General features: G+C 38.2%; 2 protein-coding genes across 2 annotated transcripts in view; both read right to left on the bottom strand.

Moving 5' to 3' along the window:
* The window catches only part of LOC110066527 (fibroblast growth factor receptor 4-like), a 22,631-nt gene extending 16,367 nt beyond the window's left edge, over positions 1–6,264 (bottom strand). The window contains exons 1-3 of the mRNA XM_089294306.1: positions 6,023–6,264; positions 4,112–4,521; positions 3,631–3,661 (exon numbers count right to left, since the gene is read on the bottom strand). Of these exons, the coding sequence (XP_089150432.1) occupies positions 3,631–3,661; positions 4,112–4,521; positions 6,023–6,068 (487 nt within the window). The 5' untranslated portion in view covers positions 6,069–6,264. The remainder of the gene's footprint in view (positions 1–3,630; positions 3,662–4,111; positions 4,522–6,022) is intronic.
* Positions 6,265–9,482: 3,218 nt separating this feature from the next.
* Positions 9,483–26,531, bottom strand: LOC110066538 (fibroblast growth factor receptor 1-like). The gene is made up of 17 exons (XM_020773767.2): positions 26,223–26,531; positions 23,665–24,062; positions 23,408–23,438; positions 22,327–22,566; positions 18,708–18,983; positions 18,430–18,474; positions 18,202–18,327; positions 17,548–17,572; positions 16,974–17,182; positions 16,315–16,425; positions 15,790–15,980; positions 15,461–15,583; positions 15,195–15,268; positions 14,777–14,817; positions 13,049–13,145; positions 12,689–12,791; positions 9,483–11,938 (listed from the first exon to the last, which is right to left on the bottom strand). The coding sequence occupies exons 1-17, from the start codon at positions 26,266–26,268 to the stop codon at positions 11,873–11,875; spliced, it is 2,202 nt and encodes a 733-aa protein (XP_020629426.2). The 5' UTR covers positions 26,269–26,531; the 3' UTR covers positions 9,483–11,872.
* Between the last annotated feature and the right edge of the window lie 726 nt (positions 26,532–27,257).

Below are 27,257 nucleotides of genomic sequence, written 5' to 3'. Positions count from 1 at the left end.
TCCGGGAAATGATTTTAACACTTGTTTGTTTTATTGATTTCACTGATAACTTACAATACAGTGGCAGTTTTAGAGATACACTTAACCAGTCCTCTATGGTTTATGGCAATTGAATTGCTGACAAATAAAGTCAAGTGGAAATACCATAATTTCTATAAACTACTAAGTGCGTGACGGCATCTCAGCTCTTCTAGCTGTGTAGAAAATTTGTACCTACACAATATGCTCACACTCAGCTAGAAAACCTGGAATTTCTTGAATTGAATTAGCCGAGGAAGAAATTGCGTTTAAGTTTCAATCATAGTGGGGGAAAAAAATCGATCTTTTCTACTTTGGTTGTTTGATCAATTAACTGAAATTTGCAGATCATAACACTGGTAGACAAATCACAGTGGTCGATCTAGGACTAGGTTTACACTAAAGGAGTTTTTTTTGGATTCGTAAAAGTTCCTGGATTCATCAATTTTAGAGTATTCGGATTAGTAGGGGTTTACAGTGAAAGGATATTCGGATTCTTAACCGTTTATACACGACGATAACTCCGGGAACATTCATGATGGAATGGTTAACAAGCAGTTTGTTGCCTCGACGACGAGAAACAAACTGCCTCCGAACATAAGGCTAGGGGAAGGTTGAGACAGTCTGAAGCTTTCTTTCAACTCGCTGACCACGGTTCTGTTGTCCATCATGTCAGGTCCCTCCAGGTATTTACTCTAGTCTTTACTTAATATCTAGAACCGTCGAGGTTTTCGATCGTGCCATCGTCGTCATCTGCGCAGTAAAGTATAAATTGGGTTTCTGAGGAGTATGGCATTACCCATTATAAAAGTGATTACTTACACCTGAAACAGCACGAGGTAATCACCCAGCGACCGCCATCAAATGGCCATCAATGTGCCTACGACTCGACTACGACTGGATCATGTAATCCGCCATTTTCGTTCCACCGCAAACTCAAAAGATCACAGGCAGAAAAATATCCGGATTCGAGAGAAAATCGTTGACACGACAAAACTCTCCGGATTCAAAAGTTTTCGGATTCAAAGTTCCCACTTTAAATTCCGGATTCAAAATCTCCGGGGACACGACCAAACCGGGGAGTTTTTATTTCGGATTCGTCCACTTTTGTGTAAACGGCAAAATCAATCTGGCACGAAAACGTTCCGGATTCATCACGAATCCGGAACAATTTCCTCTAGTGTAAACCTACAATCCTGGCCATAAGTTGTTGGAACACCTCCCCTTTTTGCCCGCTAAAACACACGATTTCAACTACGTCCTTAACGTTTTAGAACAAAAGATAAATAGAAGCAAGTACAATTGACCCCCCTCCCCCCTAGCAATGTTGCATGAAAATGAAGCTATTCTGAAGACTAGATTGGATGTGGGAAAAAAGGAAAAAGGGACAATAGAAAGTGGTTAAATAGTTGTGTTGGAACCAAACGCGATTGCTAAAAAATCACTATTATTGGAATAAGACGCGAATATCTATCTTATCGTCTCTTTAGTTCGACAATACTGTTCTAGGAGGCGAACAATTCTTGAAACGTGGCTATTCTGAAGCTATTATCAAGGATTTTTTTTCTTCAAGATTTTTATCAACATTGACAGGGGGGAGAGGGGTAGGCGGGCTTGCGCGGTTTTGGTCTTAAGAGAGGCTGCCTGTGAAGTCATCTGCCGTAACTGTCCCAACACTTTTGACCATGATTGTAGTCTTAAATGAACAGCGGACACCCATCTCGTTTTGTTCGTGGAAGTCGGTCACAGAAGAGCGAATTTCAATGAAATATATATATAATTTGATTAAGCAATTAGCCAAAAATAGGTTGGCCACCGAAACAGTTTATGGTTTCGCCTAACTCTAACCTTAAGTTTTAAGACTGAAGAAAAAAAGAAAAAAAGCATTGAGCATTTCAGTTGTTTGAAACAGAAACATTCGCGCACAATGAACTATATGTATAGTACGTGCGTAACCTGGAAAGCAATCCGTCCAGCACACTAATTGTTCAAATTAACAGCTTACCGAGACACTCCCACTGTCGATGCCTCTTATATATGATTTAAACTTTTAGGATTTGTTTACTTTACTTTTTCCGACTCTTTAGCAGGAGAAAAGGCACTAAATGTGCTGGTACATATAAAAAGGTTTAACCGAAAATCGATCCGTCGAAATCAACAAATACAAATTTAATCACTGTAGCGTTCCTTCAGATCACGTAAGGCTACAAACCAACAATATCAACTTGTCATTACGCTTTACAAATGAACTTAAAACGATTTTCTTTCTAAAACTCGTTCTTGTAATTAAAATGATCAAAGAAAGAACGACAGCCTAAAACGACATAGGAGTAACACCCGAACTCCAAGTAAATTGCTTTTAATTGGCGTTTTTAATTAACGAAATTTCCGAAGCGATGAATTTCAAAATATTAAAGTTAAAAGTGGTCCATTATGTTTTTCTTTTTTCACCCAAATGTTCTAAGATAGCCATCCCCGGTTTGTTGGAAACGAATTATGTATTCAGGGTGACCGCCAGCGTCACGCAATTGTTTACATTCTCACGGCGGTACGTTCAGGGAAAAATTTATGAGAAGCACAGGCCAAGGCGGGCGACTTAAAACCATTTGCCCAGAGATATTTTTTGATTTCCAAACAGGTGGGTGTACAGTTAACCCGTCGAAAGAGTTTTTATGGCATTTAAAGTTATAGCCCATAGAAAAATACGGCGATATTTTAGTGCTATAATTCGTTTGCAACACATCGTAATATTTTGCGTTTCTGTTCGATCTCGTTTCGGGCTCAAACGAAACCTCGATTTATTTTGTTTTTCGCTCAGTCATATCATGAAGACCTGAGCTGAATGTAAAAACCGTTGAAAGATTCTCAAGTAGCTGTTCTGCGGAGCGCGAAGCAATCAAATATTCGGAAAATTCAGCAAAACCGGAAGTGGATTTTGAGCCCAATCGGAAAAAATCGTTTTCGACAAATTTCTCCCCAAAAAAGCTGCATTAGCAGAAACTAACTATGGTCCGTTTGTTTACTAGCTAGGGCCAATCTATTAGCAAAAAAGGAGCGTAATCGATTTTTCGACTTGTGCCGATGTTTGGTCCATAGTTATGGGCACTAGCTCTTAAGGCATGTTGTTTAAACCAATGAGAACGCTTGTTACATTGAGACTTTGTTATAAATATTTGATATTTGGACCATAGGTGATAGCCTCGTTTACTAAACTCTAGCAACTTCCATCGTATTCGTAAACGTTTGAATGGAACAATTTGTAAATGAACTTATTTTTGTGTCCGTAAGAATGAGATAGACTTAACTGTGAGCAAACAGCAAGAAAGTGATATGATTCTGAATGAATTAATGATAACGAATTTGTCGCTTTAAGGATTCCGCCATATTAAAATAGTTAATCTATTCCTCTCTTATTTTTGTGAGATGGAAATCTGTTTCGTATAGTGTTTTGTTTTATAAAGCTTTTCGCAAGTACGGGAAAATATCTGCATGAAATTTTTAGCGGCTTATCGGCTTATCGGGTTAGTTCCAGGCCCCCATGAAATCATAATACGGCAGCACATGGTGTGTTTGCATCTAATAAATAAGGTTACTGAAAACAAAATGTCTCACCTGGCGGCTTGGTTGGCAACAGAGGTGGATCCTGAACAAATAACGGAAAACAAACAAACAAGAACAGTAAGTCATGTTGTTATTTTGCCTTGCGTCCAATTTACAGTGTCATTCATTATCCTTGTAAGCTGTGAACACAGAATTGTTTTACTATTAATGTTGTTGATGGAAAATTTCACTGCAAGCCTGAATCTCGCTAAATGTTCTTGATATAGATCACAAAGTATCGTGTTAGAGCCTTCCCTTGCAGTTACCTACACATCAGGATTAAAGCAGACTACATCTACATCTACATCTACATTTAGTTAAGTCGGTAAAAATCGTAAGATATCACACCAACCATAAATATCTTAATAAAAATAGTACAAAAGGATATTAAAAAATAAAAGAATAAAAAATAAAAAAACCTAAATAGAACTAATACAATGGAATATTAATAACTATTTACTAACTTGCTAGAGAGAGATAAATCTTGTTTTACCTGTACAGTGAGTGTAAACCAACTCGAAGACGTTACAGCATACTCCTTCCTTTCTACTCGGAACCTGATCCCATAATCTCCAGAATCACTAAGTTTTGCATCGAAGAGTTTAAAAGCCACAAAATAATCACGTTTCAAGTCTCCCACCCATTGTAAACGTTTCAAGATTGAGTGATTTGTCTTCAGCACACTTCCATTTGCGGACGGTTCTTGAACGAATGTCATAAGGTAAAAGCCTGCGGCACTGTCGAGGTCTTTATCCCAAGGACCAAACTGAACTTTCAACTGTTTTAATTTCTCTTGATCAGTGAGATTCAACTGCCAAGTGAATGTTTGGTTAGATCCAGTAGATACCATAGTTGTTTTGTTCGGCTCAGTAACAAAACTGAACCCATAGACGTTATTGACAACTGAAAACAAATAATGTCAGGTAAATAGTGTGAGAAATATTGCATACAGAAAATAACCCAAACTAAAGAAAAGAACATGTAGCGCAACGAGGAGAAACAAAACGACATGGCAAGAGAGGAAAATAAAGATCTGAGGAAAAGGGATCAAAAGAAAGATGAAAGGAAGAGAAGAGAAAGCACAAGTAAGAAGACTAAAGAACAACTAAACAAAAAATGCGATGAATTCGAGAATAGTGCACTTTGGTTACATGTAGTTTTAGAAAATTTTTTTTATTATTATTATGCATTGTTACACACACTGATTACAATACTTATTCAGCTACGCTACTTACAAGACTAATAGATATACTTACATTATTTATAATACTTCGTATTCGATTTAATTAATTCTGTCACTTACAATGCAAAGGCTTACACTACTTATATTACTTACAATGCAGTACATACATTACTTACAATACAATACGATCACTTACGCTACTAAAAATACAAATGCTTACACTACTTACAGTACAATACGACAACTAACTTACACTACGATTACTAGCGTCACTTGGAATAAAATTCAATTACTAATGCTACTTAAAACTTTTACTTAAAACTTTTAAGAAATATAAACCATGCTGAGAGGCTTTTGATTGGTTGTTGAGCCGGGTATTTATACTACAGATTCTTGCACTTGGCTTTAGGTGTTTAAAAATTTTTTCGCATTGACAATTCTTTTGAGCTTCGTAACCCCGCTTCCAGCCTTGGTTTCCCTTTTCTACTTTTCAATCAAATGTGATCAGCAAAGCGGGACCAGGGTAGTGTCTCGTGAGATCTAACTTTCTTCGATGAGGAGTGGCAAGTTTTTCATGCAGGGAATGCCTTTGTTTCCCTTTTCAGCGAGTCCGATCCGGTGCAATTGCAGTAACAACATGGCTTGGGATTTAACACTTGTTATTCCGCTCTTCATTAACCGAGTGTTGGGATGTTGTGTGCAAAAATTAGAACCCCTAATAATTTTGTGCGATATCGCATTCACCCCATTATCTGAGCTGGGCGTGCGTTTTGCAAACAAAAAAAACGAACCAATAAGAACAAACAAGCGTAACTACGCTAATGAATACTTTGGTTTAATCATTCTGATATCGCAGTTTTTGGTTTCGAGACTCACGTTGCGCGCGCCGGACATTGCTTTGATCTTTTTTTGTTACTGTTATCCGATCAATATAGGTGAAGTGTTTTAATCTAACCAGTTAGCCTTGGTCATTACAACGCCCTCCTTCCCCCCCGACCCCCCGCCCCACTCCCCCTGCTCAGCATTATAGTGAAGAAAACCACTATAACACAAAGGGCAATCTACTGAATGCAGTAGAACCAGTCTGTTTATGTAATACTGCAAAAACACAACCGCTTTGCATAAAATATTTGTGATACTGCCTTGACCTGTTTTAATTTGACGATGCGATTTTTACTCGATAAAGATGTTTAACTGAGATCAAAATTCCAGTATACTTACAAACCATCAAAAGTAAGGTGGTTAAAACATGGAAGATAACAATCATCTTGAGCTGATGAAGATGTGAAGTAATTAAAAGAAACCCTCCTTGGACTTGTCTGTTGAAGATGGCCCACTTGGTGCCTGAGTTAAACTCAATTTCTACATTGAAAAGCTGGCCACCAGAAGTAAATACCTTTTTACAGCTTTCTTGGATTGATCGACCGGGATCAGCATCACAAAGGATACTTCAAACTTCAACTGTTGAAAATGAAACATCTGATTTGAATAATAGCCAAGTTGGATCACATTCCAAATAAATATATATTCCTTTTTTGGTTCTTAAAAACGTTTCGAAATGATAGTTTTTGAAATTTCGCTTTTTTGTGTATTTGCAATAAATCTAATTGTGTTCTAGACTTCCCGTTTGTCAGTTTTCAGAATATGTGGTGGTATGATTTTTTATATCATAACCCAAGTTATTCTCGCAGTTTGATTGGTTCTCGCCTATGATCTATTAGAGGACAGACGCACGATTAACGTCATCATTTCAAAGTTTTTCCTTCTGTGTTTAAAATGGCGGAAAGTTTTGAGAATTTAGATGCTATTTTACGTGACTGGGGAAAGATAAGGCACAAAAAAGTCTTGTCGAGGCATTGAACAGGCACGCGAGTCTAGAAGAAGAAAGAAAAAGCCGTTTCTTTTCTAGAAAATGACTCAGAAAAAATACTCGAGCAGTCTCAGTCGCAGTCAAGCGAGACCAAACCAAACACAAAATTGGTCTTGAAATTACTTGAAGGTAAGAAACCATTGCTTTGTCTCGAATTTAACAAAACCAATAAGCAAAATGCTTATGCCATCAATTCATTTAAAAATTTAACTTTCTCAGTTTCAAAATGATTGTTGACACAGTTTTATTTCAGAAATTAAACATCATCAAAACATCATCAGTTTAAATAAACACATATGCTTAAGTCCTGTCCGTTTCAGGGCACAGTAGAGAGAAAAGTAGAGCTCACTACAGCTCACGGTCAACTGTATCCCAGCTATAAGGTGTCTCCAACAATATATTAAACTGATCTGAGAATCACCAACCACAGAGGACACAAATTTTCACCGTCACTAACGCTCTTTTCATCCAAAAATCGAATCGAATGGCCTCCAGTGTTGACCACAACCACAAGTTTTCCAAGCGTATTTTTTCAACTCCTGCAATATTTGAGACAACATCCAAGCTTTTCTGCCCTGATGACATTTTCTTTATGATTTGTATATTTCGCAGTTCAATTCTGCTTTCGCTGTAAGTTTTCATTCCACGAGTAGCGATTTTGACGGTGGCTTGCTTTTCCTGGACCAATCACAATTCTTTGCTATGCATAACAACCAATGAGATTGCTTCATTTTGTATAGACAATAGATTACGTCAAATGGCTTTTTCTCGTGTTCGCCAATGTTGGCAAAGGCCGGCTTTCGAGTCTTGTGGAACGATTTTAAAATGAAAAAGCTTTTTCTGTTGTTTCTTTATTATATAAAACAAATAGATTTCATGTTGCCGTGCGTCTGTTCAGTAATAGATCACAGAAGATGTCAAAGATGTGGTAAGAACATCAGTGACACAGTCAGCTATCGCCTGGTGAGCCACTTATTTGTTCCTACCACATTTTGACGTCATTTGTGATCTATTACTGAACAGATGTAAGGCAACATGGAATCTATTTGTTAAACTGTTTCTTGTTTTCAAAGAATAGAGTGGTTTTAATTTGACTTCATCAGCAAAATTTTTAAATGCTTCGTTGTGTATATAGCCGCTATCTTGGTGTCCTTAAAAGGTTTGTAAGCCAACATAGTGGCGGCATACAGGTCACTCAAGTGTGTTTTAATACCTTTAATTGCTGTGAACCAGTATCTTTTTTCGAAGATGTTTAAATTCGTGCTTTCCTGCAAGGTCTGATAAGTAGTTTTGCTTTTTTATCCAAGGTAAAACTTACCGCTGAAAACGTACCATAGTTTTTTCAAGTATTAGGAACCAGTTACTCCATGCGCATGTGTACGTTTTGGCTAAACGAAATACATCAGGAATAACTCGCTCCATGTTAACACAGCGCAATTGACACAGTGTACGCTGCGTTTAAGACAACTGCTTATTTCAGTTTGCACATGTTCAGTCATAGCTGCACCGCTGTATAACTAAATCACCGACATGAATGTTGATCGAAACTGATCGACCTTGATCGACAACTGATGGACACGTCGTCCGTTGCGTTCATTTTGTTTCAGTGTTTTCAACACCTTAGCAATTCTATGACTTTAGGAATTTATCGATTGGGAAATATATATATATACGTGCTCTCTGACTTGTTTCCTAAAATTGAAAGCAAAAATGTCTGATTTTGCAAAAATTTAGACCAGCTGCTTAATCAACTGTTTCCTTTCAAATAACCGAACCATTCCCAGAGCACAAATGTTGTCTTTGTATGCCGCCGCACTTCAGCTATACTTGCTGACGAGCGAGTTATTTTGCGATACGTTTCCCTCCACTCCGCCTAAAAATTTGCACCTGCACAAAACAGTAAAAAGCAGCATGGAATACAACAGCTTTTTTTAAACAAACATTGAAAACAATCCATAAAACCCATCTTCTTTTTTTAAACTTTTTATCTAATGTCTGAAATTGAGAATTCCATTTTCCTCTTTTTGCTAACCTTAGATTAATTGCACTTGTTCCCATTTCCTCGTTCTAGGTAAGCTAAGAGTTAATAAAAAGATGTGTCATGTTTTTCTCTTATTAAGGTATTGAAAAACTTTGCATCTGTCATATTCCTTTAGATGTTTAAAATAGTACTCTTACGACATTGAGGAATTTGAGAACTGTCCCCAATCCGGCAGTTGGGGATACTCTTCATAGATTGCTGACAGCTGCAGCAACAAATAGTGAAGACAGGAACCATTGCTTAAAATTACTACCAAGAAACTAGACTTTCTAAACTCAGTAAAGGACATCTTTGTTACGATGAAAATTGTCCCGCAGCAGATAGATATAAAATTAACGATTCAAAGAAAACGAGACTATATGATTATCCCTTTGCAATCAGCACAGCTAGTACTGGGAAGCTAATCTTTCTGAAATGGAACTCAAAAGCGGAACATCAGATCTGTTGCAACTACGTTTACACAGCCTAATTGACACCACTGTACCACAGACGGAGGCACCTGGCAGCGGCTGGGGTTTGTATGAGCGGGGATGGGGTTTGTATGCGTGCTTGAATGGTGTGGCACTATTCTCTGGGCAACAAGATATTATTTTCTTTGACTTTGAAGACATTGCAAATTCTGTTGTTTCTGTGCCTGAGGTTACTTATTGTCCCCAGAGCTTATTAGAACCCTCGGATATTAATATCAGTGTCCATACCTGATAATAATTCTGCCTGTTGTATATTTTGTTAACTCCCAGGTTAAACTAACGTGATATCCACACAGTTCGTAACTAGAGCTGCCGAGATACCTTTTATTCAGCAACAATGTATCGTGTTAAGTTACAATTCAACACGGCTTACTTTGAAGGATTTATGGGAAAGATAAATCAATATTGTTAGTTCCGCAAACATCTACACAAGAAGAGTGGCCTTGTTGGTTCTGTTAGTCTCAGTAATGAAAACAATCCTTTCTCTATATTATTCTGGTCCAGCTATGTAGGTGATCCCATTGAAACTGGAGTTAAAGGGGTTTGGTTCGTTGAAGATTGTACTCATTTCTTGAATATTTAACTTTACTGGTCTACGTACAACACCATTGTTGTTTACAATACTAATATTACTTACAATACTAACATTACCAGCAAGTTGGCAGTACCCGCATTACTTACCATACCGCAAACTGACTTACAGTAATAATCTACTTACAATTCTAGCATTACTTTCAGTTATATTATGAATACTCAGGAGACTTGCATGACTAAATAGTATCGAGTAATACTATATTGACAAAAAAATTAACAGGATAAGAAAAGAAAAACTAAGTTTCATTGGTTCTTAATTTTCAATTTTAAAAAAAAGCTACTTTCTAAGTTGTAATACTGTTTTCTTTTAACTGTTCAGGATAATTATTCCGGAACACCTCGTGCAATCGTACGACCAACCAACACAAAAAGTACGGACTCTTTTGGGGTCTAGGTCGAGTGTTTTGTTACGCTTGTTAATATGTAAGTCACCAGTGATATAAAAGGACTGTCAAATTTTAAGCTAGCAATCCAACCCTTATTAGTTCATGTTCAGTTCTCCCTTACGTTTAGACAGCATTTAAGATTCAATTGTAACTATTGTGAGACTTGTTCCGTTCGCCTTATTAGGTAATTTATCAGAAACGAACCCTGATACTCTGAATACCTAATTTTGGAAAGCTTAAACAGCTTTGTGGCTTCTAAAAGTTATTAAATGGGTTTAGATGGGCAATGCCGAATGGGGTAAGTCTTACCATAATTATGCTAATGAGGCAAAATTGTGACCCGATATGGTCTAAGTTCTCGTTAGCGATAACCTAGGCTTGACATTTTGGGTGGTCGCTTACGGGAGGTTCCACTGTAGTGCGACTTATGAAAGCACTGACGGTCTAGTTAGAGTTAAAGATGGAGATTACAGGAACCCATTTTTTCAAATTGGATCCACGTAGGTTTCAATATTATATTGTGATTAAGTATTACCAGAAACTTTGTTAGGTGTGGATTTTTTTGTGAGACCTACAGCACCATATGTAGTGTTTCACTCAAAGAAAACAGAGGTTAACTTGGAGAGAAAACTGCGAAGTATCAAATTTCAGTCCCAGATATACGGTGTTGTCCATCGGATACTTCTGTGGTATCAACAGAAATTTTGAAGTCAAAGTTTGCCAAAAGAGTTTGATTTTTTTCATGTCATAGAAAGAGGTGAATGAGATTATCGGTAGAACTTTTTGTGAATGAGAGAGGTAGTGGTAGTCTCAGGTTTTCTGAATTTGACTGTTTTCAAATTTTATATAAATTTGGTGTTAAGTTGAACAACGCGAGATCTAGCAAGATTGAATACATACTCAATATCAAGTAACACAATGCAGTTGTCCTCGATTACTGCAATCAACAGGTAGGGAGTTATTTTCCGGCCTTTTTGCTATTGCAACACGTATACCTGTATTCTATCGCTAATAGTAAGTTATGAGGATTACTGATAATCATCGCAACAAATCATAAATTGGTTGCTCAATTATCATCATTTTCTTAATAGCACCAATACTTTCAGTTCTTGCTTGTTTTACGTCTGTAATACATAAAACTGTCCTCTTCATACAAGTATCAACTCTTATTTAGCCTTTTCCACCCACCATCTCGTTCGGCCCTATGCCTTGGACACCTAAACTAGAATTCTGGAGTGAAAATATAGATAATATAATATATACTTTTATGTGCAACTTTAACGGCCACACTCAATTTAATTACAACAAGTGTTAACTAGTGCTTTAAAAAATAATCGCAAATGGCAGTTTACACCTAGTGTATGGTGTAACTTGCAGACAATGCTTGCTGACGGAACTTGTCAGAGAACTCGGTAATGAATACAAAAACAATTATAATACTGTTTTCAATTCATTTACCTATTAAAATTTGTTACGTTATCATTTCTGGCTGTTTTCCTCGTAAAAAGAGTAACGAAGCCCGCAACAATCACAGCCAGCTTTTCTGGCATAGACTCGGTGGCAGGTTTAACAAGCAATGTAGAGAATAACCTTAGTCTTCCTTGCAATTTTAATTCAATTGACAACTCTTCTCTCTCTTCAACTAGTAATGTTTACTAGGAAAACCATGTGCTCCATATCAGTTGATAGTGGGCCTCTGTTTCCATTTATCTAATCTTCCGAGCAGCCGCTGGGCAGAACATTTTCGTATAACAACTGCGCCAAGTTGACATATTCCTAACCAACAAAAATAACCAAAGAAATATAAAAAAAATATAGAGCGAGACTACTACGCTTAATACCAGGTTTAAGGTGTGTAGCATTCTACGGTATGTACCGCGGGTACGATCTGGAATGGAGAAGGAAGAAATTGAAATTTAAAAGGATTAAGACAGTTTTCCCACTTCTTTTACCTGTATTTTCTTCCCTTCCTACTACTTATTTACCTACGAATGATGTGATAAAAAGGAATTGTCAAACAATTAACGCCAAAACACAATAGCAGCGTTTAAGTTCTAAGTTCTTGACAACAATTTAATCGTTTACCTTTGAAATATAGGAAAAAAGTTCGACAAGAACAAACCAATCAGTTTTGATACCTTACGAAAAATTTGATCAATCAGATTAGCAAGGAAACCATACAGAAGTAATCACCATATATCATAGAGCGAACAGTTCTTCTCATGGCGCTGAAAATCCTGAAGATATAACTACAGCTCCAGTCAGGAGTATATTTCCACATCAATCAATATATGGACAATCACCATACGAAGACCAACTGGATTGCCATTGTTTTCATCACTTGCTTTATAATCACGCCTTGGGATCATTTCCTTATAATAGCTGTTTTCTTTTAGCTCTAAGAAATGCTCAGATAGTCTCTTTCTCTGCCAAACTGACCATGCTTCATTAGTGAGGTCGGTCGTCCGCTCTTTTTTACATGTTGCAATTGTTCGAACAGTAAGCCGTTTATCCACTAATTCTAACCTGTTCTTCGTCCCTGATCATGCCGTGTAACAGGGAGCGTAGAACCTCAAAGCTCGGTCTTTCAGAGGGATTGTTCTTCCAGCATTGCATCATAATGTTGTACCTGTTTAGTATGGGAGATTTTATCAATTAAACCTATTCTCTATTTTCCAACTCCACATAATACACTCTGTTTGCTCCCCAAATTTTGCATAAACTATTGTTGTAAAACGCTCTTGGGAAGTCGTGATATTCCCAAGGGTATTTCACGAAGAAAATTTTTTTGCAAACTTTATGGGACAAACAGAGTGTTGGAAAATAGAGAAATGGACCTCTCTCTCTTAGCGTAGCTAGTTCTACTGAACACAAGAATGTACGTACAGTTTTGGGCTGACAAATTTTGGACATGCCATCCGGTAGCCTTCCTTTAACAAGGCAGGAATCTCTCTCATGTACACACCAGGAAACGGGTCACCTCCTGAACAAAAAGAAATTATAATTTGTTTTAATTTTGTATCTATTAGAAATATTTTGAAACCCGAAGTCAGTAGACACAAGACGCGTGGTAATGTGATCAAAGTAACTTTCCCGTCGTCTCTGATGTAATTTGGTGCACCTTGCTGTAGTTTTCTTTGCTATTCTAACAGGCTCAAACTTGTATCTAAGAAGAGTTCCATGGGACACTTTCTGCTGCTTCGCGAACGAGTTTTAAGGAAAATCTCACCGGCGCGAAATACAGTGACATTGGGTTGACTGACGTCACAGTGCATTGCAATTTAACACTTATATCATAAATTCTAGATTTCTATGAGGTGATAATATATCTTGCTGACAAGGCCTTCAGCCTCAGCAACTATCGCCTATTAGTATCACCCAACTAGTGGACTACTGCAAATCCTGCATTTTGATTGACTACGTTACTAGGGGACTATTAGTAATAGTCATCGAGTAGCGAAATTGGCGCCATCGAGCGTGACGCTTTCTTTCGTTTTATTCCCAAATAAGTATTTCTTCAACTTGCACTTGCTAACTTTATTATTACCTTTTCTGTCCGACTAGTTGGGTGATACTAAAACAATTAGACCCTTCGAGCAAATAGTCTAATTACTTCAATTTCCTTCAAAAACGTTTTTCAGTGTTTCTCTGAGCAGTATTAAGGTGGGTTTTAACTAACGCATAAGTATAAGCACTAGCTGAAATAACCTGATGCGTTCGATATATCAATGTTTTTACATGGCTCCGAGGCTTTCAGGACAAACTTCTATATTTGGTGTTGTTTTCTTTGTATCCAAGTCTCTTTTGGGAATTGAGAAGCTAAAGAAAGAAACTTAAAAAATTTACAATTTTGACCCGAAAGCCTCGGAGCCATGTTAGAATATTGATATATCGAACGTGGCCTATTCGCGCCTTTTGTTTGGAAATTTTCCCAACAAAAGGCACTACATAGAAGAACTCTATTGCGCATGTGTCTGCGTATGTAGCTTATGCCTGTGCTTCTGCGCTAGTAAAAAGCGGACTTTAAACTTCACGCTTTAGCAAAATAGCACCGACGATCTGCGCCGACTCAATTGCCATTCAAAACTCTCAGTCGTCTATGCAAGCTCATCAGATGTGAGTTTTGAAAGTCGAGTAATCGTAAATGTCCCTTTATTAGTCTTCTCTAGAATAAATTACTCAGTGCTGCTTCTACAAGTTCCTCCGAAACTTTGAAAAGACTGGAAAACATCACCGGTCATGCATTGCAAACGAATGGCTGATTTTACTCAGACAATTAGATTGCAGTTTTTGCGGTACTGAACAAGTACAATTCTACTGTTGAGAGTTTTCAGCATAGCCAACTTACCAAAAAGGAATTCCTGAAACTCTCTTCTACCTGTTAGTTGTTGGAATTAACTTACTCGTAAAATCACAGGTGTAGAAACCAATCCAAGTCTGTGCGGCCATGCTTAAATAGTTTGACCTTCGCGCGGGTTATGCAAATGACAACATTTGTAACTTTTTTTTTGAAAACCATGCATAGTTAAGAGTTCGAGTAATTCAGGAATAAACTCCATTACCTCCTAATATTATTGCTGGTGCGCTGGTTAAAACAGGTTTAGTCTAACTTACCCACACTGAAGATTTCATACATCACAACACCAAAGCTCCACCTTAAGAAAGAGGAATTTACGGTTTGTAAATATGAATGAAGAATGGTATTTATTTTGTCTGGACTACTGCGGGCTTGGAAACGTTAGCGACATGCTTTAGCTTAGTATCAAGGTTACTCCAATAACACAAATACTAATAATGAAAAATTCACGGAGTTTCAATTTTTTTTTCACTTAAATAGTGGCGAGTTTTCAATAATCCAAGAAATATAACTCTTCTTCGTTAAACGACGGAACAGACTACTTATGCATATTTCAGTAAATTTTTAACTGGTCTTGAGCATTAGCCTTCTCAGGAGACTATCCTAAACTCTTGTCTTGCTGTAAACAGTCGCAAATAGAATGGGAAAAAAAAACCACGTTAGGAAGAAACTTACACATCACTAGCAGTAGTGTATGCGCCACTACCGAACAAAGCCTCAGGTGCAGTCCATTTTATTGGCAGACGTCCCTAGAATAAGATTACAAAGTTAACAAAAACATTCGCTGTCCAAGAGGAACTTGACGCGATAGTAATGGCCGATCAACATAACAAATATGGTGGTATAACAGAATCGAATAACACTACTTTGATCCTTTAGCAACAAGCTTTTTTTAAAATTAAATTGGAGAGTTACGTTAAAAGATGTTAACAAGAATCCACCTCATGAGTTCGCACATAGATGTCTTCTTCGTGTACATCTCTGGCCATGCCAAAGTCGGTGATCTTGCACACTTCTTCATCACCTACCAATACGTTCCTAGCGGCCAGATCGCGATGGATTATCTGAATAATAAACCAAAAATGTCTCAGTTTATTTTCAATAAAATCTCTTATGTCATTGTCTCCCTCCGTAAAAATACCTCAACTGAGTTAACAAAGAAGTTGAGCAAATTAAAGTCAATTCAAGAACTGTTCAATACTTTTGTGACCGTTGTTGAGAAGACAGTAACTTTTTGGTGGAAATCTAAAACTTAGAGTCAGTTGATTACCTTTTTCTTTGACAAATAGTCCATACCATCGCTGATCTCCCAAGTGAACTTTAGCAGCTGCTTGGAAGTGAGGCTGGTTCGAGGTTGTACTGATGGATCACTGTAGTAGTTATCGCGGACCCCTCGGCTCTTCCTCAGGTATCCAAGGACGTCACCATACTGAGCGTACTCAACCACTACCAATGGCCGTGCTAGCAAATTCAATACAACTTAAACTCATCACATAGTTGTCGTCGACCAGAGTTTGTGTAAGCATGCCAGGCACGCTGTCCTAGTTATACCGTGACACGCAGACTGGTCTCAAAATCGCGTGAAATTTAAAAGGACTCAAACTAAAATTTTAAAGAAGCACCAGACTACAATAGCACTTGACATATTCCAGGCTATAGATAGCTAATATAAGGAAAGAACTTACAATATGCCAGGCCAAAACGTTGATGGATGGAATGAAAGCAAAGGAAAATGAAAGAATGAATAGTCACAAAGTTAAAATGTTAATAATTACACCCACCCTATGAATCTCACCTTCAGTGGTGACACAGCCATAAAGGCATATAACATGAGGATGAGGGTCGAGATGTTTGAGAACTGACATCTCTGACAGCAGATCTCTCTTCTCCTTTTCCGAGGCGTCCTCTGTTCAACAAAAGTTAATATGTAGCTCAGTTACATTTGTAGGTTCATAAGGAAATCATAATTTAGTGTAACTATAATTTTCTTATCTTCAGGACATACTGACTTTTTGGACACAATCACATCGGCTGCGCTGCATTTTATAGTACAGCGGTATTAACTGGAGTCAAAAATGATCTGCATTTTCTGTGGCTTTTGCATTTCTACGCTAAGCTGTTGGCCGAAAAAAACTCGCGCCACTTTGTCGTCTAATCCAGAGTGAAAGCAAAGCAAATGGCTATTCGCACACGTTTCTCAAACGACGGGTCCGCTAAATGTATTGGTTTGATTGGTTCTTTTGATTTCCTGTGTCCTTTGCGACCGAGTGCTTACTTCGGTTTCGGCTTTACAACACTCCGTTAAAGCTCGCTTTATTAGTAAATATTTTGCATAATTAAGAAACTGTTGCTTCTTAGTCTGCTACAAACTTGACCCGATCTAAGAGCGCGGAAAAACCTAAAATAATGACTTTAGTTTTAGATATTGGGAGATAACATAATAAAACAAATGACCTTGAATGCTCTTTACTGCCACCACAGTCCATCCTGGTTTCCCTGGCAAGTCCAGGGCCAACCCACGTGATACCACGCCAAAAGCACCACGACCAATCACCTTCTCTATATTCAGGTTTGCTCGCGGTATTTCCCATTCAATATCTCCAGAGAATGATGGGTTTAATGCGAGAAAGTTCACCTCGTTAGAATCCGTTTCAAATGATGCACTAAGAAAAATAAACAAATATCGAATTTACTCTTGTCTAGATTTCACTTTTATATGAACTCTTTTGAAGAAACTGAACGATAGTAGAATCAAGTAAAGTTTAATGCTACAACTGGTCGGCGTCAGACGTGCTATTTTTTCACAATAGGTCAGAATACATATTCATACGTTCACCTCTCCGTTTCGTGTAATTATGATGTACCTTTTTTGGTGACATTTATACTCATTTCAAAAAGTAAAGAGCACGAACATTTACATAATACTCAGATTAAAGAAACCAAAAACCTACGTAAAGTAGGATATATTTCTTAAAGTAACTGAGAATCAAACTAATGACGTGTTCAGTTTAATTTCAGAAATACATACGCATGATTCCCTTCGGCATCGTCATCTGAAATGGGAAAATTAAGTTTACATGAGTCATAACAATAGTCAAGATTGGCTAACAATCACCATTAATTTTTCCCTTGTAATGATAACGTGGAGGCCTTTTAGGCCTTTGTCGTGATTTCCAATGCGAGTTTTGTCGCGCTTTCGCTGCAATCAGCTGAATGAATTTAAGATATCCTTAGAATTAGCACGAAACCTAACCTGCAGTGTAGGCGTATTTTGGCGGGCGAGCGCATTCTGATCAAACGGGCGCCATCTTAGATTAGAACTCGGAAGAGGCTTGGGGAGAGACGAAAAGTCGTCCTCTGGAGTACGAGTTAGGCCGAAAGAGGAGTAAGCCAACATGGCGGTGAATCTTCTCGATCGCGAACTAATACCCATAACTCGTGAACACACGGAAAGCGTCTACACTGCAGACTACATAAAACGTGATAAAATGAACAAAGCATTAGTATATCAGAACATAACAACCCCTCATGTTAACAAGAATGGCGTTGGTTTCGTCGTAAGTTAAAGACCCCGGGTGAATCAGGCTGAAATTGCAAAAACGAAATATCAGAGGAAACCGCGACAGCAATTGTACCAAAAACAATCTGTTTTTAAATGGTCTGCATTTTAGACGTTACTTACTTTTATGATGCTTAACCTGGCGTCTGGATCTCTTAGCTAGGAATCGTTGAGTTAACAAAGCACAAATCACGATTACGGCTACAACTGCGATGATTGGCAGGTACTGGGTGATTGTGTCTTCGGCGTCTATTTGGAAAACGAAAAAAACATCTGTAATCCATGTTGTTTGTGCAGTATATGCAACATGTGTCCAGGTGTATGAAGGATTATTGTAAATCTTACATTTACCTTTCAGTTGTGCGGAAGCTGCCGTTTTATCACTTTCTTGTAACCCTGTAAATTTAATAAATGTTGCTGTAAAGATCGGACACTGTTCTAGCTCTGACTGACCAAAAAACGTTTGCTATCACTTGTACTTAGTATAGTCGATCACGATCAAAACACGGGGAACACGAAATTCTAAGCTTTGTCTCCGAGCTCATATAAAATCCGTCTTACTGTAAATTCTCTCCTTGTAAAGAGGTAAAACCTGGGAAACATTTTGAAGTTGTGACAAGTACACTTGCCTTTCTCCTGCAAGTCGAATGTTGCCGAATCCCATCCAAGCCGGTTCTTTGCTGTACACACATAGCTTGTAAAGTCACCATTACTTACAGGAGTAACTTTCAAAGAACTTGAGTTCCAGGTACTGTTGAAACCGTCACTAATGTCATGTTTCCCTTTACGCCAAGTAAACGTCGGTGAAGGATTTGCAGCAGCTACACACTTAAGCGTCGTTGAATTGCCTCTTAGCAACTCCATCGACACTTGCTTATTGTGAGGTAAATGAATGCCTGGTGCATCTGAAAACAAGTTCACTTGTAGCTATTAACATAACTTCAAATTGCATCATCCAATGCAATGCATTATCTATCATCTTTTTTACAGCCTTAACAAGAAAAACATTGGCCTGCGAATACGAACTAATAAATTTAATTGCAAATCTACAAACAAGAGAGCTCTCTAGTTTTGTAACCAGGCTACATTTAAAAAAAATAAATTTACTTGCGTAAAATATTTTTACATAGTGTAATACTGCTTTTACAAACGAATGATGAGTCCCAGGGAATTTTGACTTCAGCAAAATATAAACAACAATCGATATTCTTATGGAAACAATACACAAACAGCTCAGGTAAAACTTCGCTGTAAAAAAGGGCTGACACTAATGTCTTATACAAGAATAAAGAATAAAAATTGTATGTTTTATTTCAAGTAAATCGCAAAACGTTTCAAATCGTTGTTTTATAATAACAGTAGATGGACCGAAGGATAAATTCTGTTTTAATGAAAGTGCTTCAAACTCAAACCAAGATTTGTGCGGTCAAAAACGTTTTCTCAACTTTCTTTTCCGTGATCCCGAAAACAAGAGGTTTTCTTATTTAAGGTTACAGTATACCTTCAGGGGTGTCTCGCGCGCAAGCGATGTAGCGAGTGTAGTTTAAGCTGTAGATACCTAAACCCCCGTATCAAATTAAAGCTTATGGAGCTGGTTATCAAACTATACCAAGAATTTCGAAAGAAAATGAATTGTCGAATTTTTCACGACCACTAAATGCGAGCGCCCGAATCACCTTTCGAAAGCTACAAGTCAAAGCGAATTTCGTTTTTCGCCAATTTAATTTTTTCCTCGGTTTCAGGGCCCAAAGCGCTTAAAAAACGTGTCTGCGTTTTGGCATATTCAATTGCAGTAAAAAGTTACAGAACATTTTCGAAATAGGATTAAAAAAATGTGGAGTGATCGTACAAAAATCGCTCTCGAAGAAAAAGTATTTCGAAATTAACAATTCCCAGACACGCTTTTGTAGTTTATATGTTAAACTAGCCACTGTCCAAATTTAAGAGCAATTGAACAAATTCCCTTTGAGTTATAACTCTTTAAAGTGTCTGCTTCAAGTGAAAAAATTTATTCGAGAAAACAGCGCTAAGAAAAATTTTCTGCTTCGCAAACAAACTCCGCCCACAAACGCCTTCAACTGGGTTCTCAGATAACTAAGCCAATCAGGGCAGGGAAAGTTTACTACCGTTAACCTCCTGGTAAAATTTACGCGCGAATCTCTAAAAAACTCTTGTGTTTCGCAATGCGCTCAAGGAACCGAAGGCAGAGAGATAATTTTTCTTTAGCTCAGTTTTTCTTGAAGCTGGTCTGGCAAAATGGGGAAGACTAAAAACGGATACGAACGCTAGAGTGGCTAAGCGAAGGAAACAAACACAAGAAAGCGCGGAGAGCAACTGTGTGTGGGCAACTGTGCATGGATAATATTTCAAATGGTCTCAATGAGTCCGACGATTCGTCGATATCGGACTCATCAGAAGAGTCTCTGTCAGCATCCCTGTTATTGCTGTCAAGTTCCGAAATTTTTACAGAACCTTTCTTTTCTCTTACCACGAATATTTGCCCGCCTTATACGATAACTATAGCTTCATCCGCGTGGCGAACTTTCGCTTCTTCACTCGTTGATGTATTTTCATTCGTTCTTCGCTGTTTTCGCTTTTTCGAACTGGTCCATGGTTTAAACGTGGTCTATGTTTACTTATAACATAATAGAGACACGTCTAATACCAAAAATGCTGGGTAGTCAGAACAACAATGCTGATCAACTGAGCAGTCAATTCGTGACATCCATATAGGTAATTCCCGCGAAAATCGTCTCGGTTGATTGCATACGCGCCATAGGGCTGTCAATCAAGAGGTAAACTTTTACTTCCGGTGAAAACGTAAAACCGCCATTTCTCCGCCAATATTTAGCCTTCTTCAAATTTTTTTTTCAGAAATTAGAGATTATTCTTCGACCACTATTTTGACCCAAAAATCCAAATTTGAAGAAAATTGCCGACCCGAAGGTATACTGTAACCTTAATAGATCATCACTCTCATTAAAATGTAGAGTACTTTCAATTTGAACACTTTTTCAAAATTTTGAAAACAGTTTGATAGTGTTTTGAAACTTTGACCACTGGAACTTGGTAATGCACTCAGTTTTCTTTCTAAGTTTAATTGCATTGATTCAATAGGACACTCATAAATTTCATGATAAGGGACACTCAAAAATTGCTTTGCAATTTAATATATTACGATATTAAGCTAAAATATTTAAACCAATGTGTGCTACATTCCAAACGTGATTAATCCAAATGAATATTGCTTGAAAATTTTGGGTAAAATTCCTAGGAAGAAACTCGTTTTCGGGGTCGGCAGTGAGACAATCAACGCAACTTTTATGTTGTCCGGCAAGACATAACTTCAAGAGGTAAATTTTGGTGATACTTTCAGTGTTTATCTGTCGGTCAATGTACTAATAGTATTGGGTTAACCTACTTTTGGGAGAGTTTTAAAAGACTTATTGGAATCAAACAATCAAAATTGTTTTATATCACTTGTCACGAACCATAGTCCTCATTGTTTAAGACCCTGGTATTGGCTTTTTGGTAGCAAAGTCTTGCCAATTTCCAGTTTTTCCAGTAACTAATGATATTGTAAATATGCGAAGTCTCAATCTCCACTTTGTGAGTTACAGGTAAGTCTGGATAGTTTGTCACCTGTCGAACGCATAGCTACAAAGGATTTTCCGTTTCGATCGCATTTCCGATTACGAAATACTGAAAATGTAGATAATATTGGCGAGGGAAAATACGCAAAAATCCACGGAAGTATAGTAGCCAACGAAGTTTGAAAACAATATCTGAATACGAGAATTTATGGAAAGTGAGAGACTCAGACAATTGTTTTAACAATTAACGAAGGAAATTTTCATTCAGTGAGGTTGATTTTCATCCCAATTTAATGTGAATAATGTTCTAATTTTTTTGCAAAAATGTACAATAACGCAATTATTAGGTTATACGTGATATTCAGAATAATCAACGTCGGTAAGTGTTATCAGCCGAAGCGGAAGGCTGAGGCTGATAACACTTACTTCTCCCTTGATATTCTACCCTGGATATCACAGAAAACGTCATTCAATAAAATATTTATAATTTTCACATCGATCGGAACAAGTTTCGTCGACTGTCGTCGTAATAATAAGGGACGCTCCCCCCCCCCCCCCCAAAAAAAAAGAAACAGTCGTTTCCGAGTTGGCGAACTTAACGACTTTTCTGGCAGCTGTTCAGTTCTCACAACATCTAAATATAAAATAAACTTACATAACACATCAACAACAGTGATAGGTGAACTATGATTGCCATCAGGAGACAGTGAGACACAGATGTAGTTCCCAGCGTGTGTTCTGTTCACACTCTTTATGTACAGAAACTTGCTTTTTCCTGTTTGCACAGGAATACCGTTTCTGGTCCATAAGACGGACGAACTTGCTACCTTCCTGTTGTGACACGTGATGTTAAGTTCATGACCTTCCTCCACATCCCGCGTAATATTTTGAGGTTCTGAAAATAAATGAAATAAACAGATAAATAGATAAATAAATTAGCAAATAAAGAAGCCTCGACTGTACTCCGGTTCTGTTGCAAAGCACGCTGGAAGCGGTAGACCATGAAAGAAGTGTAGGGGGGACACGTGATGTAGTCGAGTGTTTCTCCCTACTTCTTGAGTGCTCTACCGCTTCCTAAGTGCTTTACAACAGAACAGAGCACATTTCGGCTGGATTTTCAAACCAAACTTTATTTTCCAAGCGACTGAAAGTGGCGTCAGCGTGCATCTTTTCTCTGATAAAGCACACTAAAATAAGCCAGTCACAATCCTTGTTGGAATTGTTCAAATAATTTGATTGGCTAATGAAGCAACAAATGTCAATCTCAAACTAAACTTCATTGAGTTAACCGTTCGGTTTCGATTGGTTTTCGAGAGAAGCCCGATTGCTTCGAAGTTCGCGTTTTAGTTTAATTTTATAAATAAGGATCTAAAGGTTTCTAGTTCAGCATTGGCCGCATTGCGGCTCATGAAAACGTGCACTTTTCCAATGGAAATTACGAAATAAAGAGCTCGAAGCTTGCGGACGAAAAGGCAAAGTGCTGAGTTGTATTTGAAAGGAGCCACAGTTATTTGCGGTTTGCAGTCGCTTACGGATAATCGGATATAGATGGATAATCGGACGGATAAAAATAGACGGATTATCCGTCTAAAATGAACACTGTTCCGTTTTCACACTAAGACGGATTATCCGTGCCGGACGGATAACCCGTCTTAGACGGATTATCCGTCTGTAGGGTGAAAACGGCCAATGTGTTTACATCCAATAAACAAGATTGTTGTAGCAAAATGTCTCACCTGGTAGTTCGGTTGGCAACGGAGGTGGATCCTGGAAAGAAAAACAGCAAGTATGTGTTTATTTTGCCTCCAGTCTAATCTACACGTCCTAAGGTGTTAATGGCGCATTGTTTTGTTATTACTGAGAAATTTCAGTAGGAAAAAACTCAACAGTTGCCTTGCGTTCTCGGTGCAGATTCCAAGTAACTTCAATTTAACCTGTCAGAGCTCGTCCATGCAATCAACTATAAGTATTAAAGCGAATAATGCGTTTTTACCTGTACTGAGAGTGTAAACCAACTTTCTGCAGTTTGTATAGGGAACAAATCCACTCGGAACCTGATCCCATAATCTCCAGAATCACGAAGTTTTGCATCGAAGAGTTTAAAGGCCACAAAATAATCACGTGTCAAGTCTCCCACCCACTGTAAACGTTTCAAGTTCCACAACTCCACGCTTCCATTTGCTGACGGTTTTTGGATGAACGTCATAAGGTAACCGCCTTTAACATTGTCTTGGTCTTTATCCCAACGACCAAACTGAACTTTCAACTCCTCTGATTTCTCTTGGTCAGTGAGATTCAACTGCCATGTGAATGTTTGGTTAGATCCAGTAGATACCATTGTGGTTTTGTTCGGCTCAGTAACAAAACTTAACCCATAGACTTTATCAAAAACTGAAAACAAATAAGAAAATAATGTGAGTTATATTAGGATACTGCAAATGCGAAAATCCTGTTCTCACGAGAACAGATTTGGCAGAGACAATACTGACGAAAGGAACAGAGCAGGAAATGTGACAAAACCAGCGACTCTGGAATAAAAGGGAGATAACTCAACGCAAGGAAAACTTGTTTAACAGGAAAACTAAGGAAAGCGAAAAGGAAAGAGTAATAAAGGAGCAGGGACAGTAACATGTAGTTTGTAGCAAAGTAAAGGATGCTGCGAGTCAATTGATGTTAAGTGAGTCAGTACTAGCACCACTGACACATAGGAACCCATTGCTTTTTTTAAATTGTTTATGGTCAACATTGCCAGCGCTATTGCTCGTGGGCGCGAACAAACGACGACGACAAGGACGTCGCGCAATGCAAAATGGCGGCCATCATCCAGCTAATTGGTCGGCCAAAGAATGCAGCCTTGGTTTACAGCATACATATTTGATGTTGGACATCCATGTTGTGGCAATTGACACCTGTAAAAACAAGGTATCCGCTGACCAATATCACGTGATCATGGCTGGTTAAATCTGTATATTCTATCTATTTGTTACATTGTAGGAAGAAGAGAACCAAAGGTTTAAATTTATGCATTGCTGATTTTTTTGGTCTTTTGCAGCCCTGGTCCCAGTGATTTTCTATTTCTCAATAAAATGTGAGCCGCAAGGCGGCGAAAACGTGCGACGAGCAAGGAAACGTTGTCATTGTTGTTTATGGCTGCAGAAAGAAAGAGAACCTCTGGGACCAGCAAAGTGTTTCGCAGAGTCTAACCCCATACTCATATAGGAAAGAAAAGGAAACCCATGAGTTGATTTTCTCATGACTATCATGGCTAGCGGTATTGCTCGTGGGCGCGTACGCACGACGGCGACGGCGACGACGACGGAGTCGCGCAAGATGGCGGCCATACTCCAAATAATAGGTTGACAGAGATATGCACCCTTCCTTCACCGTGAACTTCTTTGATATTGGACATCTATGTTATGATCAATTGACATCTGTCAAAACAAGGTATCCGCTGACCAGTATCATATGACCATATCGCGGGCTCAACTTTTGCAGCTCATCGAGGTCACGCGTTTTTTTGAAGTTGACCGCTGACCAAGTGCTGGCTTTCGATTGGATTGCGGGATCGTGTCAGGTTGACTCGTTGAAAACAGGGCAGGATTGTTCGGAGGGCGGTTAACGCTAACCCAGGATTAAAAGTTAACCGAATCATAACTTTTTCTTCTATACAAATTTTTTCGCTGCTTTGTTTTGTATATGGTGATTCAATTTTACACTCAAAACAGAAGGCTAAACGATATAGAGAAAACCTCATTGCAAAGTTGAAAACTCAAATCGAAATTCTACCTTTTCGATTCCTGGGTTAGCTTACTCGGGCTTTGAACAACCCGGCCCAGGAGCTACGCTTTTAGGCTGGCCTTAATCTGTATATTATCAATTACACCATGGCTTAAGTTTTGACCAACTTGTTAACCCGCTCCGCATAATCCAAGTGTCCTACTCTGGAATTGATACTTATTGCAAAAGTTACAGCCCGGGAAGATTTTGTGCCACATCCAGTATTCACCCCATTATTCCGACCATCAGTTCCATCAGAGTTTGCCCAAGCCCGACTTTTCTTGAAGATTATAATGTACATGCTCTTTTCCTTTTACCGGTCCAGCGTGTGTTTTCAGACTCAAGAAAACGAGTTACAAACGTCACCACGTTGATAATACTCCGATATCGATGTTTTGAACATTCTGGGATTGATCTCATGAATTCTTTTAAAGAGCCGCGTTACGCGTGCCGTACATTGCTTTGATTTGTTTTCTTAAATCTAAATCGAGTGTTTTTATCTAAACGCTTAGCCAGGGTTATAACAAAAGCCCGCTCTTCAGCACTACAGTGGTGAAAACCTAGGTAAACATACAAATTGTGAGACTATAACCTTTTGCGGAAGGACAAGCTGTTAAAAGCAGCAAGATGTTTATAAGCGATACAAGAAGAATTCACTCCATCGTTTGGCTCAAAATATTTATGATGATGCCTTGGTGTGTTTCAATTTACTAATTCCATTTTTAAAATTCGATAAACATGTTTAACTGAGGAGAGAAGTACAAGTATACTTACAAACCGTCGAAAGTAAAGTGGTTAAAATACAGTGGGTAACAATCATCTTGAGCTGATGAAGATGGGAGACAACAAAAAACTTCCTTGGACTTTTCCGTTGAAGATGTACCACTCAGTTTTCGTATTAAACTCAGTTTCTACTTTGGGGCCATCAGAAGAAAATACCTTTATCCACCTTTTTGGAATTGAGCAATCTGAAAGCAGGAGCGAAAGACTATACCTTGACCTGTCATGGTCATATCAACGAGAGGATAGAAACTCTGACGGTTGAAAACGAAACATCTGGTTTGAATGATTGCCAGTTTGAATGATTGCCAAATAGATATGCACGCGAACTTGTTCTTGAAAACGTTTCGCTGTGACGGGTTTTGAACTTTGGCTTTTTTCGTGGTATGGCCGACCCTCATCCTCTGTATTGACATCAAACCTAAGCAGGTTGACTTCCTGTATGTTTTTCTGGTTGTATGATTTCACTGTTACCACCTCCACTCTGTTCGAAGAGATTTGCTTGTTTGTAAACTTTCATTAAATGTAATTTTGAATTTAATTTAATTTGATTTCTGCTTCCTGAATCACTTGCTCTACAAAGCCTCGGTGTATATTTGGCCACCATCTTAACGTCCTGAGTAGCTGTGTGAGCCAGATGAAGCGGCACTTAATGGAACATCTTCATCGTCTTTAAGTATATGAGGAGTAAATAATACCTTCGCCGCGAACCTTGATTTTCTTTTCGCGAAGAATTTCCATTGAGTGGTTACACTTATTGAGTGGTTTGCCTTTTATCCAAGCAAAATTGAGTAATTATTCACTGAAAACGCAACATTGAGTGTCTATTAATAATCGAGTATCTGGAGGATCGTAGCTAATTCGATATGTGTGTTTCAAAAATAATATGCAAAGATCATGAAATTTTTTTTGTTAAATCTTAGCTCTCCCTCGAACGGGGAATGGAAACAAGTGCAATCATCTAAGGTTAGCGCAAGGAGGAAAACGAAACTCTCAAAGTTACATGTTATAAAATGCAAGGAAGAGAAT

Source organism: Orbicella faveolata, unplaced genomic scaffold (assembly GCF_042242905.1).
Source record: "Orbicella faveolata isolate gen_17 unplaced genomic scaffold, um_ofav_v1 contig_25, whole genome shotgun sequence".
Lineage (NCBI taxonomy): Eukaryota > Metazoa > Cnidaria > Anthozoa > Scleractinia > Merulinidae > Orbicella > Orbicella faveolata.
Note: the sequence above shows the minus strand (reverse complement) of the source record. Positions and strands in the feature narration are given on the sequence as shown.

What these genes read in the sequence shown, in the direction of transcription:
- LOC110066538 (XM_020773767.2), bottom strand. Translation starts at nt 26,268, where the DNA reads ATGATTGTTACCCACTGTATTTTAACCACTTTACTTTCGACGGTTT. An exon ending in CACTTTACTTTCGACGGTTT is followed by an intron (nt 24,063 to 26,222) that starts GTAAGTATACTT and finishes ATTTGTTTTCAG; the next exon opens with TTTTTGATAAAGTCTATGGG. An exon ending in GTATGAAATCTTCAGTGTGG is followed by an intron (nt 13,146 to 14,776) that starts GTAAGTTAGACT and finishes CTTTTTGTTCAG; the next exon opens with GAGGTGACCCGTTTCCTGGT.